This window comes from Manis javanica, chromosome 6 (genome assembly GCF_040802235.1).
Source record: "Manis javanica isolate MJ-LG chromosome 6, MJ_LKY, whole genome shotgun sequence".
In the NCBI taxonomy this organism is placed as follows: domain Eukaryota; kingdom Metazoa; phylum Chordata; class Mammalia; order Pholidota; family Manidae; genus Manis; species Manis javanica.
This window is the reverse complement of record NC_133161.1, coordinates 86,990,051-87,009,658: the sequence shown is the minus strand read 5'-3', so window position 1 is coordinate 87,009,658 and position 19,608 is coordinate 86,990,051. Positions and strand designations below refer to the sequence as shown.

Here is a 19,608-nt window from a genome sequence, read left to right as displayed (position 1 = left end):
CATCAGAAGCATGTAAAATGGATTCAAAAGATGTGAACACGGTTGTGAAGCTGTTTTGTGCTGAATCTCTTGCAGGTGGAACCGAATAACAATTCCCCTTCCTAACGCAGCACTAACCCAGGACACCAGAATTCGCTGGAGACAAACGGGACCAATCCTTGGAAACATGTGGGCAATTGATAATGGTTAGTTTGTGCCTGTCACAATCACATGCCATTGATGTAGCGTCTTCCTGTGCTTTTGTTCGTCAGCACTAACTTAATCATGTTTCTAAGTCATGGTCTTGGGATTCATTAAACGCCCTTTCTTCCCTTTCTCCTTTGCATTCCGTTAGACGCACAGTCAGAAAACAAGGCAGCAGAGTCAGCAATATTAGATGCTAGAATGTTTCAACATACATAATTTTCAAAGGCATAAAGCCCTAAACTCAAATTCACAGTTGATGACAAGGAATATCCTAACATTTTCTTTGAATGTTTATACAAAATTAACATAAATACTTAACATACTGCGTGTATTAAAATAAGACCCATTCTTCTCCTAGTAACTTCCACAACATCTGGAAGGCTTATCTCTTAGATGCAGACACCACATATAAGGAAACATCTCTAAAATGAAACTTCTGAAGTGAAACTTCTACTTTCTTTTCAAAAAACAGTATAAAAGGAAGATTTAGATGTACGTAAAATATCCTACATTATCTTTAATTTTTAAGTGAATTCTTGATAGTTTTTTGCATCACTTTAAGGCCATATCACTTAAAACAAGCACAAAGAAGATATTTAAGCTATTGAAGTGCATGACTGTCAATTTCTTATACTTGTTATTAATAGCCAAGTGTCTGGTTTTTAAATCATTCTAATTATAGGCAGATTCATGGATTTCCTATTTTCAGAGATTATCCAGTTTGAAGGATTATATATTAAGGAAGTAGAAAGAGAGAGAAAGAAGGACAAAATGTCAATATTTTAGCAAATTTAGCATAGCTACTGATTGGTGTTAATTGTATAAAGTAGGAAAAGCCTACACCATTATTTAATGCTGGTTTTCCATGTCTTAATAATCTTTTTGTTATTTTTGAACAGTTGAAAATTTGATCAAATACATTCTTGAATCTAATGAAATACATTTTTGAAACTCAGAAATAACTTAGGCAAGATAATTTGCTCATGAGCCAATGCAAATTCTTTAAAAAATCTGTACTCAAAGACCAATAAAAAGCCCAGATTTCAGAGACCAAAGCTATATGAATATAAACATAGTGGGCATTTGCAAAACCATCTAAAGATGAATTTGTTAAAATTAAGTTTCTCCATTGATAGAACATCTTGCATAGCATTTGAATGATTACACTTGTTAATTAGCTCTAGAGAAGAGTATGTGCCTCTGAGTAGTGAAACATGGGTGACTTTTCCCTGGTTGTCATACTTTTCAATAATAAATTTATATTACTTAAATAATGATAAAAGAAATTGAAAACCGTCAATGAAATAAAGCAAATGAGAAAAGTTTAAGTACAATGATACACACATAAACCTATGAAAAGAATATCTAAATTTCCTAAAAAAGGCCATTGTTACATGATTCCAAGTCAGTTAGTGTTTACCTCACCTCCTGAGTTACCACCATCACACATTGAGTAGAATGAGAAAAGATAAAGATACAAGGAATGAGCAAGGCTCCCAGTGTGTATCAAATGCAGAACTTGGGGCAGAATCTCTGCAATTCTGTTGTCATCCTATATGTGATGCTTTCACAAAAACAGGACCTGCTCTCTGGCTTCTTCATAAGGCAAAGAAAACACACACACTCACTCCTTCCCAAGAGAAATGTGTGCTTACTTGCCAAAGAACACCTCTGAAATCTCTCCTATTTCACAATGGAATTCCAAAATTATGTCAAGGAAAACAAGCATAGAAAAGAAACAGGTCAATATTCTACTTCTGTTTGGTATACTCTGCCTTCATGGTGAAGTTGGCTTTGCTAGCAAGTACAGAAAATATTTTGGAAGTTATCCTGCAAGTTCGTAGCAAAATGGAAAATCTACAACAAAGTATGTTTGCTGTCACTTTTTAATTTTTTCAACTTGATTACATTAATGAGACTAATGGAGAAAGCAAATCTGTCCTTTCCTAACTTTTAGGAAAAAGGAGTTTATAAATTTTCCCATGCTGTGAATCCTAATGATTCCATAATTAGCAGGGAGGGGTAACAACAAAATTATTAATTGCAATTTTTGCATTGATTTTAAGTCTTCTTTTATTGAATTTTTTATGATGGAAACTCTTTGAACTCTGTGATGGGTACACTATAGGGCAACCTTTAGAGTGACCCAACAGAAATGCAGTGAACCACTTGCAGTACTCAGAGCAACTCCTATTGCAGATCAAGTGTGCTGGGAAAACAATCCATAGGCTTTTCCAGGCTAAAGAAGAATGAAGCCCCTTTCTGGTCCTCAGCACTTGGTATCCAGTGGAGCCCATCAAGGCAGATGGAATACTGTATAAAGTAGGAAAAGCCTACACCATTATTTAATGCTGATTTTCCATGTCTTAATAATCTTTTTGTTTTAAGGATACTTAACCCCAATATGGTCACCATGATCATAGCCATGTGGTGCCAGGCAGCAGGGCCAGCATGCAATGTTTCGTTTTTTCTTTTTTCAAAGGAATATTATCCAATTTTAAAAAATAGGGAGGGACACTGAGGCTGAGACAGAATAAGTCACTTAGCCAGTTTCCCAGAGAGAGCTGGAATTTGAATCTAGGGTTATGTGACACTTAAAACCAGTAGTTTAACTACTCAACCTGCTATCTAATCTCTTCCTCAACATCAGTTTCCTTCAGCAAGAGTTTTTCCTGGGCAGCTTTGCACCTCACTTGAATTACTGTACTTGTTAATTGGCTCCAGAAAATATGTGCTTGAAGCAGTAGGCCACAGGAAAGTTTACTTTAAAATAAGATCATTTAACTATTTTGACATGATTGCAAGACAGAGAAGAAAATTATAATGAATGGTAAATTTGTTTATGCCTGAAATTGAATATGTGAGGTCTTAACAACCATTGAATCTCTAATTCCTCATTGGTTTTGTTCCATTTTACACTATTTTGTATTACTGGTGTATTGATTATCCAAGGCTTAGTATCTTTGAATGTATGTCCTGAATATCTCAGAAACTACCATGTGACACTCAAGAACCCTTTTCTCATCATTCCAAAGACTAGAATTTAGGTTTATAATATCACTATCAGTCAAGCCTACCATTTAGAAAAAGGTTCACATTACAGAGAAGATTTTATGCTGAACACAAATTTTAACTCCCCATTTCAGAAAGGATGGAGTAATATTCAGAAATATATATAAAAATCATCAGCAGTATATTGATTACCCCAGATAAGAATGAAAAGTATAGTTTTTGAATTGTAACCTCTCCATTTCATGATCAAGTTGATTCTTTGTAAATTCTTTACTTCTACCTAAAGAAATTAAACTTCATAGAAAGTTCCAGGCAGAAACACTAATAATATTCTGCCTGAATATTATTGTAGCTGAAGAGACTCCATTAAGGAACCCAAATCATATGTTCCTACCTTCTTTGCTATGAAACATTAAAATCTTAAAACAATTAAAGTTAAAACTGTTCCAGCAGATTTGTAACTAAGACTTACCTTATCTTACAGCACTTTATACGTCAGCCTGGATTCTTGTGCACAACACAGACACAATAGACTAGATTTCATGGGCCATGCTACACGAAATTGATTCATGTGCTAGTCATGTTCTTGGTTTTCCAGTTGTTTGGCCATTTTTTTACATACTGTCTTTTGCCCTGCAGTTTATATTGGTCCATCATGTCTCAAGTTCTGCTCTGGCAGAGGACAATGCACTCGACATGGTTGCAAGTAAGCTCTTTAAAAAAAATATTTATGTTTCTCTTTTTTGATATGTACTTTATGTATTGAAATCATGAATCATTTTCACTTGTTTTAATTTCCTTTTTAGATTTTCAAGGTCTTTTTAAGACCAAAAGTAGAATGCTCCAAATGGAATGTAAATATAATTGAATATTAAGTGTATTTTGTAAGTGGAAGTTGATTAATAAATATATTTCTATTAAGCTAAATTGTGAACAAATTTAGCATACCTCATGTAAATTTTTGAGCAAATGTGAATTTCTCATAGCTTGATGACAGCATTTTCTATCTTCAGTTACATTCTTCAGTAGGCTGTTTTGCCATAAACTGCTCTAGTCTTCATGAGTCACATTTTAATTCCGAGCATGCTTTGTAAATGAATTATGAGAGTCAGTACTGACCCGTAACTCCAATGTCAAAGGAAACTGTAGTAAACCAAATTTAGCAGATCTGATCAGAAAATTTATCATCAAAAATCATTATAATCTTGCTTACATTTGAAAATCATTTTAGTTTTCAAAATGATATATAAAGTATTATATATAATAATATTTAATAGGAAGTCTGAAATTATCTACAAATATTGTAATGTCTGGTCACTATCAGAACATCATGTTATGTTTATACCAAGAATGGGTATTCATATTTATTATGTCATTCCCATATTAATGTTTAATTATAAGATAGCCTAGAAATCCCTGAAACCACAGACAACCTTTGTTATACAGATAAGTTTTCAACAACAACACATTTTCATCTCTGTCTCTTATTGTCCTCCAGACAAAAAGAGTAATTAACCAAGTAATTAATTAATTAAGAACTCATAAAAGGGATTTGAACCTGATCATTTGAAATTATATGAATGAGGCAAGACATTTGTCCATACTGAGATTAGTGTCAGGTTAACTTTCTATGTTTCAATGGATTTAATTAACAAGGAAATCATTCTACAAAATGGAAATGTTTTATGAAGTATGTAAAGAATTTAGAAGTTCCTATTCACATTGCAAAACTGAATATGCAACTCTGTGCTTTTAATAAAACCACCAACTTCCACTCAGAAATACTGACTCATTAGAACTGTGAAACATTGGCTGGTATTTTCAAGATTTTATCTTCATCTCTATCCAGTCTATCCTCTTGTTTAGTGCATTTCAAATAAAATAAACACAGAAGGCCAGATGTTTTTATAATTCCTAAAATTGTCCTGAAAAGTTTGAAAACAAATTACCTAAAGTGACAGCAACTCTTACTAAGGAAAATAGAAAGTGCTATTTCTAAAATACCTATGTATAATTACAGTAGTTATACTTCATACTCCATTTTCCGTGCATGACATCCGTGTTACCACCCCAGGGGTTTTATTAAGGCAACTCTCTGTGTCACCCTTGATGGGTGCAAACAGAAATCTGAATGGCAGTTTTAGGCCTTTGGCCCATGATCTTTTTTGACACTGTGCATTGTCCTGAACAATCATAGCCTTTTCCTCCTTCTGAGGTTTTGCAGAATCTTTTCGCCAGTTGGAGCTTTAGTTTTATCCATGTTTCTAACAATATTTTATGTAATATTCATTGGTTTTGTTCATTTGTGACTGAGCTAAATGTTTGGCCACTATATCCTTTTCCAGCAATATGTGCCTTCAAGTTTGAGCCAAGCTGCACAAAAAATAAATTCACATTTAATACCACTTAGGCACTGTAGACAGATCTTTGTGTTCGCAGCCTCTGAAGTTTTGTGTTTTTCTCCCCATTTTACTCCCTCATAGCTACTGTTATTTGCTGCTACCAGGATTCCTCCTCTCCTGCACCTTAACACTTTGTTACCTGTGTACAATCCCCAGGCCTGGGTTCCTAAACTGACAACTCAGGATCCTTAATAAGCCCACCGTGTTAGGGATGCTAATGAGAGGCAGAGGGCATCAGAAACCTTTTTACACAAGGGTGATCCATGTATCTTAATAGTGGGGCATTTTTCCTGACATACATTTTAGCATGAGTAGATGAACCAACAGGGTACATATCTGGAGTCAGGAGGGCCTCATGTCATTCTGGAAATCACCAGTGTGTGCTACCCTACCAGATTTTGCTGCAAAACAAAGGCTACAAAGGAATTTTTAAGATATATGAGTGGAATCCTTATTAGAATGTCATCCCAATTGTGTAGCTTTTGATTAAAAGTACACTTTCAAAACTGCTAAATGGGAATTGACTCCAATGTGAGTCCTGTTTAAATGATCACCAATTTCTCCTGATCACTGTTTCTAAGAAGACACATTTAAAATACACATTTAGAAATGTTTTTGCCTTGAAATTCATTCTGGCAAGAGACAGTCTTGTTGGGGGACGCCACTTCCAATAAACCAATAAATCCAATACTCTGTTTCCCAATGTTAACATGTGTCCTTTTTAGCTAACGTCTTAATTGTTTTTTGGAAACTGCTTGGCTGTTCAGAGTCTGACTACTTCAATGAGATAACATGTGAAAGAAGTAAACTGTTTGAGGCTCATTTATATTTTCAGTACTTACTGGTTTTCTTTCCCACTCCTATCCCTAAGCCAAGACAACTCTCAAACTTCACACTATAGTACTTCTTGGAATTTAAGGTCCAAGTTGTTTGATAAAATGGTGATAATTATAAACTGTCTCCCCCAGAATATCCAATACATGTAAAATTTGGCATTTGATTTCAGCACATTCATATATTCCATTGACCCCCTGCGAGGCCAGCCTATACCCCAGTTTCAGCACTAGTGCTAAAGAAAGAGCCTTCTGGCTTCTTCCATCATCTCACTTGATTGATTTGCTTTATAAAAGGCTGTGTCAGACTTTAGGAAGTTTTGAATGCCTAGAGGAGAACCTCCCCATGCCACCCAAAAAGACATCAATTTAATTGTATAATGGGCAACACTGCAAGTTTAATAAGAAAGGAATAGTACAATAAAAATAATTTGAAACTAATTCCTGATGAATAAACTCCCCCAAATATAAGAAGTTTCTGATATTCAATTCTTGAGTCATCTGTGATGAGTTTCCTCACCAAATTTTCTTTCCCTCATTCAGGGAGCTCCACATATATTGTAATCAGCTAACATAAATATAGCACATCCTTATGTGGCACCAGGCAGATTGTCGTGTGTGGGGTTTTTTGTTTTTGTTTTTGTTTTTCTTTCTTGAAGCACTGCTAATTTGGTATTCCACTGAGAGACAGCACAGTTCTGCTAGGACATCCAGGTCAAGGGTATTCACATTCCCTTTATAATACCAACCTAAGTTTGAAATAGTTAAAGATAGACTTATTTTCTGGGCTTTTCCAAATATCTCAAGTAATTCCTATCATAAACATATTTGTACATATATTCTTAGAGGAAATTTATTCTAGATATCAGAATACTTTATGGAAATATTTTATTTATATAACTTCCTTTAAAAATTAATGAACATCATTATGAATGAAATTATGTACATTTAATATACCTCTTACAAAGATGTTTTAAGTTGGAGATGAGTATGAATGTAGAGGCCTTTGCAGATAAATTGCTGGCAATGGCTAAAGGTGAGTTCTGAATTATCATTTTGATCATAAGCTTTTTACAGCAGGCCTGTGCAAAAACTATATTCTGCTGGAATATTTATAGTCAATCCACCCTTATCAAGTCTTCAGATTTGGTATTATCCAAAGACTAATGAGTCTTACTTGCCATTCCATCAAATCCTGGCCTCTGGAGTCCTCCTCCCTGAAGTAGATTCAGGAATCTCTGAGAGGACCAACAGTTTAAAATTTAATCTCATGGTTGCTTTTTCAGATGTGACCCTGGATTTTCTGGCCCAGCTTGTGAGATGGCATCCCAAACATTTCCCATGTTTATTTCTGAAAGCTTCGGTAGTTCCAGGCTCTCCTCTTACCATAACTTTTACTCTGTCCGTGGTGCTGAAGTCAGCTTTGGCTGTGGGGTCTTGGCCAGCGGTAAGGCCCTGGTTTTCAACAAAGATGGGAGGCGCCAGCTAATTACATCTTTCCTTGACAGCTCACAATCCAGGTGAGTTAAGGCAGGGTGGATTATATACAGAAACCAGATACTCATAACTGAATCTAGATCTATTTATTTTCAATTTGTATTCCTATTTTTCTTTTTTGCTGATATGTACATCTTCTAATTTTTAACCAAGATGAGAGGAAGCTTACAGTTCATATAGAGTTAATTTGCACTAGTTTTAATAAATGAATAGGTTTGCTGATGATTTTAAGATACTAATTACTGACTAGATTTTTTAAAATATGAAATGTTGGCATCAAAACTGTGTTCTTAAGCCAAGGGCTAGCTAATTATTTATGTAGTTTATTTATTTGACAGCTTGCAGAGGCTGATTAGATTAACCCTACATCTTCCCTTCCCTCAGTGCCTAATAAATAATGCAATAAAGGAATGATTGGCATTTTAAGTGTATGTACACAAGTACACAGTATACAAATATGTATAAACATAGTTACATTTGTATGAATGTATCTGCATATAAGCATGTTCATTGACCTCATCTTCTACACATATTCAGATATCTCACAATGAAATTACATTTTGTAAAAGAGGGATAAGTGGAAATCTACAGCTTTTGGGTAGTACATTTAGATTTTTTGAAATTCTTTAAGAGCCAAATGATCGTTATGATTAAAAATGTTTTGCACATACTAATTACAGACAATTTATGTCTAGGTTTCTCCAGTTCACACTGAGGCTGGGGAGCAAGTCTGTTCTGAGCACATGCAGAGCCCCTGACCAGCCTGGTGAAGGAGTTTTATTGCATTATTCTTATGATAATGGGATAACTTGGAAACTCTTGGAGCACTATTCATATCTCAACTATCATGAGCCCAGGTATGTTTGAAGGCAATTGGAAAAATGTTTAGAGTGATATCTCCTTCCTGAGGAAATCATCATTCAAGCGGTGTAAGATTTCAGATATTTTTCCATGGAGAGATGATGGTCAAAACAAAAATCTGCAATAAAAAACTAGCAAGTCACATTCTTCTAATCCATTTGCCCTACTGATACCTGATAATTTGAAGAAATTTATTCACACATTTTGAAATGTGCAACTAAGGAAAATATTTTGATGCCTAGAAAAGAGAAACACCATTAATACTATTTTCCCTATTCAACTGCAAACTATTAGATATGATTTTAATATGGTACTAAATTATAAGTGCTGTTGACAAATATTTACTAGCAGTTATTATAATACATTATTATAAATTATATGAGATAAAAATTCATAAAATATAACTAGTATGTTTTTAAAATGTGCATGTAGTATAATTAAATAAGGAATACAATGAAATTTTTCTAGTATCTACAGAGTCCCTGGGAAAGGTAGAGTGTGAGGATATAGTTAAAGTCCTTTCTTCAGGCCACTTCTATTTTTCTTTAATTGATGTATTTCATAATTTATTGTCACAACTGTGGGATTTAAGTTTTACTTGAAGCAGGGCCATCCTTGGATATCAGCAGAGTAGTAATGACTGTTAATGGTGCAATTTTGGAAGTGCACAAAGGGTCCTCTTCCCTTCTAAATACTTATTGACCTGTTCTCAGAAATTCCTTTCAAAATTGCAGAAGAGGCGAATGGGGAAGTCAAAATACCACAGAGAGAGAAGATAACACTGTGGCTACATTCACAGTCAGATATAAAGAACTAACACCATTTACCCTCCTGAAAGTACACTTGATGATGGGAGGTGTGAAGGAGACGGAGGGCTTTGGGCACTGACGTTTACCATGGCACCTGGGCAAGAAGACAGAGGCACTGATGATCAATTTTTGTATACTTTAAAATTTTGCCTAGGGCTGTCTCTATATTTAAGTATTTGTAAAGAGATCACAACTGTTTTTTTTCTCTTTTCTTCCATATTTAGGTGCATACAATAAAGTGCACAAATCTTAGTGTACATCTTGATGAACTTTAATATTGTGTATATACTCATATGACAATTGCCCACATCAAGATATCAAACATTCTCACTAATTTTTCCCCTTCACCTATGAATGAAAACAACTTTTATTTTCATACAAAACAGTTAATAGTTAACAACTGCTATGAGTTATAAATATTATGCAGTATAAAACTTTAAGAACACACCAGATTTATTGAGTGTTTTCCCTGTAAAGGTAAATATAAAGCTAAACTCAAGTTTCTCACTGTAGAGATACATGAATCCTAAAGATATATTTCATAGATTCTCCATAATAAACATTAAAGAAAATTAAGCAGAATTCAAGGTGATAATAATACAGACAAGAACATGAAGAAAATATTACTGTCCTAAGTTAACTTGGCCTAAACCACACTTTTTTCTAACAGGGATGGACAGCTCTAAAATTCAATAATCAATCTAGATCATGAAATTTAATTAATCTTTGTTGATATGAAAAATAATTACACATTTAATGTGCTATTGCAAAGGTGCATTTAATCTTGCCTGCTATTTGACAGCAACATTTTTCTTCTAAGCAGAATCAAGTTGGCTGTTCAGCATTAGGTATGTGATTAGCTTGGAAGATTAAGATCAGAGTGGAGATTTTTGTAAAGGGAGAATGTGGTTGTGGTTCCAGAACACTTTAATTTCCTGCATATGAAAAGAGACTCTCCCTCCTTCCCCCTTCTCTCTTACAAATATTAATAAAAGGTGACATGACAGAAGTAGAATTTGATATATTCTAGATTCTAAATTATATTTTATATGATAAATAATATAAGCCATGTAAATTCTTCATAAGAGAGTTAAATATATCTTGATGCCTTTGGCCATTTACTATATTTTCTTCAGTATAAATTGCTGCCTGTAATTTCTGTGAATTCTATATTGTTCCTTTCTGCCATAGCTGTTCAAAAATGAAGTGTGATTCATAAATTAGATATGCTAGGTGGCTAACCGCTGTTATTCCTAGACAATTTCTAATCATCTATGATTCACTCAGTAAATATCAGAACTCTATCTGCTTGTTTCTTATAAAATTTAAGGTCTGTAAATATATCTAAATTAATCTTTTAATTTAAACTGATCAGAATCTCTTATGAGCTAATTTGGTATTTTTGTTAATGTAAAACTTTGTATCACTGGTGAGACTCAAATTATTCTAGATTCTTCTTAATTATAGGGTTTTTTTATTCTAAAGTTATTAGAAAGAAATCCATAAACTAAGTACCTACCCAAAAAGGAATATTGATACAGAAAGTTGACCAAAGTCCCTGTGTTCTAAACTAGGGATATTCTGATTAAATGGTTCCATAGCTATTCCACTCTGTCACTTTAATAAGCATAGAGTGATGAAAGCGGAGACTTCCCACCCCCTCAAGACATGAAATATAGGTCGAGAGCACAGGCTCGCTCTAGATCCATGTTGCCTAGGTACAGATCCTGGCATTAACACTTAAAAGCTGCTTAACAGTGGAGAAAACATTTAACCTCCTGTGCTTGTATATTCAAATCTCTGTTAGGATATACTGATAATATGACTTCATTCTTGTAGCAAAAATTTTTTGTGTCCTTATTATGCATTATCAGGTGCTGTACTTGGTACTATGACACAATAGTAAAATAACGAAAATTTTTTCTGACTTGGCCATAAGGATATTAGCCCAGTTTTGCAGATGAAGATGCTGAGGCACATTGGAGTAGTGTTCCCTGTGCCTGCAAAGATATTAGCCATTAGGTGTCAGAGTGGGACTTTAACGCAAGGGTGTGTAATCTGTAATCAGACCCACTGTCTTAACATCTCTGTGGGAGAAAATATTGGCCATTTCAATTACTGTTTCCACACACACTTTATTTTCCCTTAAAGTCACCTGAGAAATTCTACTTTTTAGCTGTTTTTCTTTAATTACATTTATTTTCATAAGAGAGAATAGTAACCGCTTTCAAAATTAGTAACATAAAAGACAATTATAATTTTCCAATAGCACAAGGATCACATTAAATTATTAAATTAACACATCAAGTTTTCATTGCTGAGCCAGTTTGAATATAGTTTAATTACTTTATTTCTTCATATATTTGATATATTATAGAAATATGGTTATTTATTTAATAAACAAATATTTAGAAAAAATTAAAGTGAAAATTATTAGATTCTTAATAAACTAAATTTACTCTTCTAGTAAATTCACATTAGTTAAAAAATTTCAGTGAATTTAATTTAAAACTATAAGTATTTAAAGTATTTAAAACCATAAATATTACAGATATGTCTTTTTATTTTAAGAAGTGTTTTTTAATTTATTTTTCTATATTTGAACTTTAATTTTTCATTATTTAAAAAGTGTGTTTTCTCACATTGCAAAAAGTCCTACCAATTTCTTACTGATAGTTTGTATAAGCAATGGGTAGGGTTATAGGTGTGTTTTTCTACCCCATATGTCCATGTACAAATTATTTAGAGAAAATAGATATTATTTTTAATAACTTTCAGTGTATAAAAAACTATATTTCCAAGATGTGATTTAATGTTTCTTTACACAATAACTAAATATAAGCATAATATGCTTATGAAAATCAATCTAATTTCTCCATAAATCCAGACTTGGACATGGAAGTTTTAATAATTTATTTCTAAATTGTCCTACTAGTGACCTGTCTGAGGGAGTTTTTCTTTAATCACTAGGAAAAAACTCAGTCCCTTTAGTGTGCATTTACTGCAAATACTTCTCCTGGTGTTACACTGATGGAGACAAATGTTCCATTTGCCATTTGCTTCATATCTCACCTTGTGTATGGATGTGAGCAGCATGGCACCATGATTTATGGAGCTTTCAAGCAGATGTCATTGTGCTGGCAATTAATGTATGGTTTCTGCTGCTGAGTACAATAATTGCTCCTGGAAATTAGATATTATTCTTAATTTTTTTCACCATTTGTCAGATACAGGTTTGTTGTCAGAGCCACCATGACACAGCAAGTCCTCTCATACACTGTGCCAAACCCACGGGAAATGTCACAGTTCCCACCAGCCCCAAACCGTGATATGTGTAACAGGGTACCCACGGTGCTTTACCAGGCTAAGATGAATCCTGCCACTTTGACAACTGTGTTTTACTGAGGTAGCTTTTCTGAGAGCAGATGAGTGAAGTAAAGTCACAGTGTGGATATATTTAAAAGACAGTCAGACAGGAAACTGGAAATCTCAGAAGAATGTTTGTAATAGTGGAAGAACTATTTTTTTTTAAATACCACAGAAAAAAATATCCTGCCACATGTTTGTTTCTTAAGCTATCAAGGTAATCTGAATTTTTACTTTTCTATTATTCCTTTAGAATTATCTCCGTAGAATTACCGGATGATGCAAGACAGTTTGGAATTCAGTTCAGATGGTGGCAACCATATCATTCTTCCCAGGGAGAAGATGTATGGGCTATTGATGAGATCATCATGACGTCTGTCCTTTTCAACAGCATTAGTCTCGACTTTACCAATCTTGTAGAGGTCACTCAGTCTTTGGGATTCTACCTTGGAAATGTTCAGCCATACTGTGGCCATGACTGGACACTCTGGTAAGGATTTCATCGTTGTTGTTATTACATTTGCATTAAGGGTTGGAACACAAAAATGATCTAGTCCACCCAGCATTTAATCAATTGTTGAGAAAATTTTTATTGAAAATAAATCATTTGAAAATTCATTATTATATCTACAAATAAGATATCTTGGGAAGGCATACTAAAAATAAAATACTGATAGATTTAAATAAATATAAAATTTAACCATAGTAATTAATCTTAAAATTTCATTTCCCACTGTTGTATATAAAAACCCTCTTCAAAAACTGTTAGTAGCTAAAGTGACTAACATAGTTTCCCTTCATGGAGGCCCACGATGATCAGAGTGAAATGTGAAATCACTCTAATGACTACTTCAATAAAATTTTTCAAGTTTTATTATCATGCTATCTTACATAAAATCCAGAATATTTTTCACCCCTAATTTATTAACTAAACTCCCCTTTTAATCCATTTTATCAAGCAGTATTGGGCCAATAACTCATATAGTTAGTGGTGGGATTTCAAGATTGTGGGATATCCTAGTCAAGATACATTTTCTTAGATTTTTTTACCCCTATTGTCATATGCAAACTTAATTATACAATAAACAGTAAATACCAAATTTAGGACTGTGATTAGTACTTAAAGAACATCAGTAGGATGACACAGCAGTAATATGCTAGAATCAGGAGATGTTTTCTTAAGGCAGGGAGGGTGATGCCATGTTCAGATGGTTCAGACAGTAGCTGTGATACATCCCACTGATTGGAAAGTGGAAGAACAAGGAAGTTCCAGCCACACGTGAAGATCTGCAGGAAACTTTGAAGTACAAAGATGCCCAAAGTAAGAGTGACCGTGGCATGTTCATGAACCAGGAAGCAAGCTGGTGGTGCTGGAGCCCAGGCAGTGAGGGAGTGAATGTCAGAAATAGAAGCTAAGAGATGTGAGAGGCCAGATCATTGCAGGGCTTCTAGGCCCAGAGATCCTCAATTAAAATGCAAGTCTGCAAAATTCCAAAACCCACAGCTTTCGCCACTGTGCATACTACCCTTCTCTGGGTTCCTTTAGGAGTTTAAACATGATTGAGGAATAATTTTCTAAGAGAGTTCTACTTCCTATTGAGTCATGGTCAGGCCAATTTAATTCTCCAGGTGAATCGCACCGAGAGCTATTCACCCTAATCGTCTCCAGAGAGCATATCATAAATGACCCATCAGTGACCTTATCATAATTAGAGGTAAATTTTACACACCATTGCACAGAAAATTACCTTTGATGGGAATTGTGCATGGACAGTCACATTTCACACACAGCAGGCTGAAATTCTAGCATCAGAATGATAACTAATGGAGAAGAAGTACAGCTGGTTACTTTTGCTGTGATTACTGTCAAATTAGATAGAATTAAATCTATATGACAAAGTATGAAAGATTATATTGTGTATTTTTTACTTGATAGCCCTAGATCCTTGTTTTGGATATTCTTTCTTAGACCTGGAGTCTTTAAAAGACAATAAAAGGGTGAAGCAAAATAAGAAAATGCAAAATATAAACCAAAATGAGATTTCTTAGAATTATATACTTCTCAAAATTTAAATCAACCTGAATTAACAGTAATTGACATTGGTCATATACCATCAACTATATCCTCCAAATTTGTGAAGTCTTTTTCCAGCACTTTAATACAACAGAGAGTCCTATCATGAATGCAAGTCCTGTATCATGTTTATTTTCATAAATAGTTAACATCTGCTCAAATAAACTCCAAAGTTGCTGAGCATTTTAATTTAACACTTGGGTTGAATGCATGATAACAGCGCTTTAGTTTCTGTGCTTTGATCAAAACCCTAAGAACAATATCTTTTCACACAAGTCTGATGAATATTCTTAACCCACCACTGCTTTAATTGGTGGAGATACATTTACTCTGTGAAAGTACAATCACAGCAATTATGGAAAACCGTAAGAAAATATAAATAATCTTACAATCCCCATGGGCACCTTGAGCAGCACCATAGGAGTTTTATTAACAAACACATGTGAGCAATCAGTTTTGACTTTCTGACCTTATCTGAAACGAAAAGGAGTTGTCGTGGTTATGAAACAACAGAGAGTGTACTCTGGCAGTGACAATGAGACTAGAGGAACACATTAACTGCTTTAATAAGGACATGAAAAATGCTCTGCTGCTCATTAAAATGAAACAACATGGAAGATCTCAAACTGTTCCCATTTTCTTAGCCAATGAGTCAGAATAAAGCCCCTTTTAATGACACTGTTTTCTCTCTTCTGCTATTGAGGAATACATTGTCCAAGTTTAATGTGAACTCCCTCTGGAAGTGTTTTTCAGAAACACTTGTTACAATATTGAAATCCAAATGATGGTATTGACCAACTATTTATCATAACCATCTAGTCCCTACAACTTGTTTTTTTTAATATATAAAACATTTGGAGCATATTATCATATTAAGTAAACATTCTTTGAACATGTTCACATATGTGCCCTCTGCCCTTCAATGACCTTGCTTCTCTCAAGGGAAATTTTTAAATGTATACATGTTCTCTACAAATGTCTGGTGTTAAATTAATTATTGTTGGCCTTTCCCAGCTGTGAGTTCATTTGGTTCTCATTTCCTAACTCATGACTTTCAATGAGCGTAGATTCTTATTACTGAGTGTTCTCCAGGGAAAGCATGGACAATTGCATTTTCATTAGAAGAACTACAGTCAATATGCTATAAATTACTTTACAGTGTGTCATCTTAGAGTACTTTATCCATGGAAAAATGAATTGCTTTTAACTGTTTATAGTATTGTCCTTCCTTCCATACATAGTATCTGAAATCAGAACTTCTATCTGCTTTATGTCCTGAAAATAGTCTTTAAAACCTCTTACATTTATTTTAAGATCACCAAGAGAATACTTTTAATTGAGGCTTATTAAAGATTACCTAACTAAGACTATTAGTGATGATACCAAGGGACATTTACACTCTTCTGTCTATCTAATAGACTAGCTAGGTATACAAGCGATAAGGACATTGCTGTCAGATTATGTTGAATTTTTGGCTTCAAAAAGTAAGGGAATGATCATTACAACATACTAGAATTGGCAATCACTTAGTAGAGGATAAAGAATTTTCCAGACAAGCAAAAGCTAAAGGAGTTCAACACCACTAGCTAAGCCTTATAAGAAATGTTAAAGGAATATCAAGGTGAACAAAAGAATGCTAATTAGTAACAGGAGAATATATGAAAGTATAGATCTTACTGGTAAAGGAAAACATACAGTTAAATTGAGAATACTCTAATGTTATAATGGTGGTGGGTAAATCACTTATAAATCTAATATGAAGATTAAAAGAAAAAAGTAGTAAAAGTCACTATAATAATGATCATTTGTTAATGGATACAGAAAATAAAAAATGTAAGTTGTGACATTAAAGACATAAAACATGGGAGGGAGTAAAAATGTAGAACTTTAGTATAATTCAAACTTAAGTCATTAATCAGCTTAAAATACACTATTATACAAAACAAAACAGAAGGAACAAAATAGCAGTAGACTCATAGACACCGAGAAGGGACTGTGGTTATCAAGAAGGAGGGGTTGGGGTGTGTGGGTGGGGATGGGGAAGGGAATAAAGGGGCACAATAATTCACAATCACAATATAAGTTGGTCACAGGGATGGTAGTACAGCACAGATAATACAGTTAATGATTCTGTAACATCTTACTTTATTGATAGATAGTGACCATACCAGAGGAGGTGAGAATTTAATAATATGGGTAACTGTTGAACCACTGTGTTGTATATTTGAAACCAACATAAGATTTTATATCAATGATACTTTATTTAAAAAAATATACTGTTATATATATATATATATATGTTTTATATAAGCCTCATGGTGACCACAAAACAAAAACCTATACTAAATACATAAAAGAGGAGAAAGGAATCTAAACATACAGAAAATCATCAAATCACATAGGAAAAGAGAAAAGGAAGAAGAAAGGAACAAAGGAATTACAAAGCAACCAGAAAACAATTAACAAAATGGCAATAGTAAATCCGTACCTCTCAATAAGTACTTCAAATGTTAATGGACTGAATTTTCCAATTTAAAAACATAGAACGGGTATTTGTACTGAAAAATAAGACCCAACTATATGCTACGTACAAGAGAAGCACTTCATCTTTAAGATTGCATGCAGACTGAAATTGAAGGGATGGAGAAAAAGATGATATCCATACAAATGGAAGCCAAGAGAAAGCAAGGGTAAACTTTAATTAGACTTGAAGACGAAGACTGTAATAAGAGACACTGGTTATTATACAACAATAAAGGAGTCAATCCAACAAGAGAATATAGCGTTGATGAATACTTATGTACGAACAACATAGAAGCAACTAAATATATAAAGCAAATATTAATAGACTTGAAGGGAGAATACAATAATAGTAAGACTTCAGAACCCCACTTTCAATAATGAATAGATCATCCAGATAGAATCAATAAGAAAACATGGACTTAAACAATGTGTTAGACCAGATGGACTTAATAGACATTTATAGAATATTGCATATAAAATCAGTAGAATACATATTCTTCTCCAGGATAAGTTATATATTAGATCAAAAAACAAGTCTTGATAAACTGAAGAATATTGAAATCATATCTAGCAATTTTTCCCACCACAGTGGCATGAAACTAGAAAACAATTACAAGAACAAAACTAGAAAATTCACAAACATGAAGATTAAATAACATGCTACTCAACAACCAATGGGTCAAGAAATCAAAAGAAAAATTTAAAAATATCTTGAGGTATTTGAAGTAATAATGGAAATACAACATACCAGAATGTATGAGGTGCAGCAAAGGCAGTTCTGAGAGAAATTCATAACAATAAATGCTTCAATTAAGAAACAACAAAGATCTCAAATAAACAAACTCATTTTACACTTCAAGGAACTAAATAAAGAAGAAAAACTAAGCCCAAAGTTAGTAGGAGGGAGGAAGCAACAAGGATCATAGTGAAAATAAATGAAATAGAAATTAAAATGGTAATAGAACAATATCAATGAAACTTGAGTGGTTTTTGAAAAGATAAACAAAATAGACAAAACTTTAGCTAGACTTACCAAAAAAGAGAGGATTCAAATAAATATAATCAGAAATGAAAGAGGAGATGTTATGACTGATACAACATAACTACTGTGACCAATTATATGCCAACAAATTGGACAGCCTGGAGGAAATGGATAAATTCCTAGAAACATACAACCTACTGAGACTCAATCAGGAAGAAGCAGAAAATCTGAACAGGCCAATTACTGGTAAGGAGACCTAATGAGTAATTAAAAGCCTCCCATAACAAAAGTCTGGGACCAGATGGCTTCATTAGTGATTTCTTCCAAACATTTACAAAATAATGAATATTAATCCCTCTCAAACCATTTGAAAAAATTGGAATCTTCTAAACTCATTTTATGAAGCCAGCATTACCCTAATATCAAAACCAAACAAGGACACCACAAGAAAAGAAAATTACAAGCCAATATCCCTGATGAGCATAGATGCAAAAATCCTCAACAAGGTATTACAAAGTCAAGTTCAACAATATATTAAAAGGATCAAGCAGCATGATTGAGTGGGATTTATTCCCGGGATGCAAAGATGTTTCCACATGTGCAAATCAATCACCATATAAACAAATTATGAATAAAAATCATATAATCATCTCATAGATGTAGGAAAAGCCTCTGACAAAATTCAATACCAATTTATGATAAAAACTCTCAACATGGGTATAAAGGGAGTGTACCTCAACATAATAGACCAGGGGCAAGACATAGATGCCCCCTCTCACTAATTTTATTCAACATGGTACTGAAAGTTCTAGCCAGAGTAATCAGGTAACAAAAAGAAATGAAGGGCTCCAAATCAGAAAGGAAGAAGTAAAACTATCTATTTGCAGATGACATGATATTATACATGGAAAACCCTAAAGACTCAACCAATAAACAAATTCAGTAAAGTTGCAAGATACAAAATCAATATAGAAATCTGTTGCATTTCTATACACTAATAACAAAGTAGCAGAAAGAGAAATTAAGAAAACAATCACATTTACAATGGCGTCAAAAAAAATTA

The 19,608-nt window shown here is 33.7% G+C and overlaps 1 protein-coding gene across 2 annotated transcripts in view; it reads left to right on the top strand.

Annotated features, from left to right (window-relative positions):
- The window catches only part of RELN (reelin), a 514,773-nt gene that overhangs the window by 360,610 nt on the left and 134,555 nt on the right, over positions 1 to 19,608 (top strand). For both annotated transcript variants that reach the window (XM_037001388.2, XM_073238979.1), the window contains exons 16-20: positions 76 to 185; positions 3,838 to 3,904; positions 7,720 to 7,953; positions 8,626 to 8,787; positions 13,220 to 13,456. In XM_037001388.2, the coding sequence (XP_036857283.2) occupies positions 76 to 185; positions 3,838 to 3,904; positions 7,720 to 7,953; positions 8,626 to 8,787; positions 13,220 to 13,456 (810 nt within the window). The remainder of the gene's footprint in view (positions 1 to 75; positions 186 to 3,837; positions 3,905 to 7,719; positions 7,954 to 8,625; positions 8,788 to 13,219; positions 13,457 to 19,608) is intronic.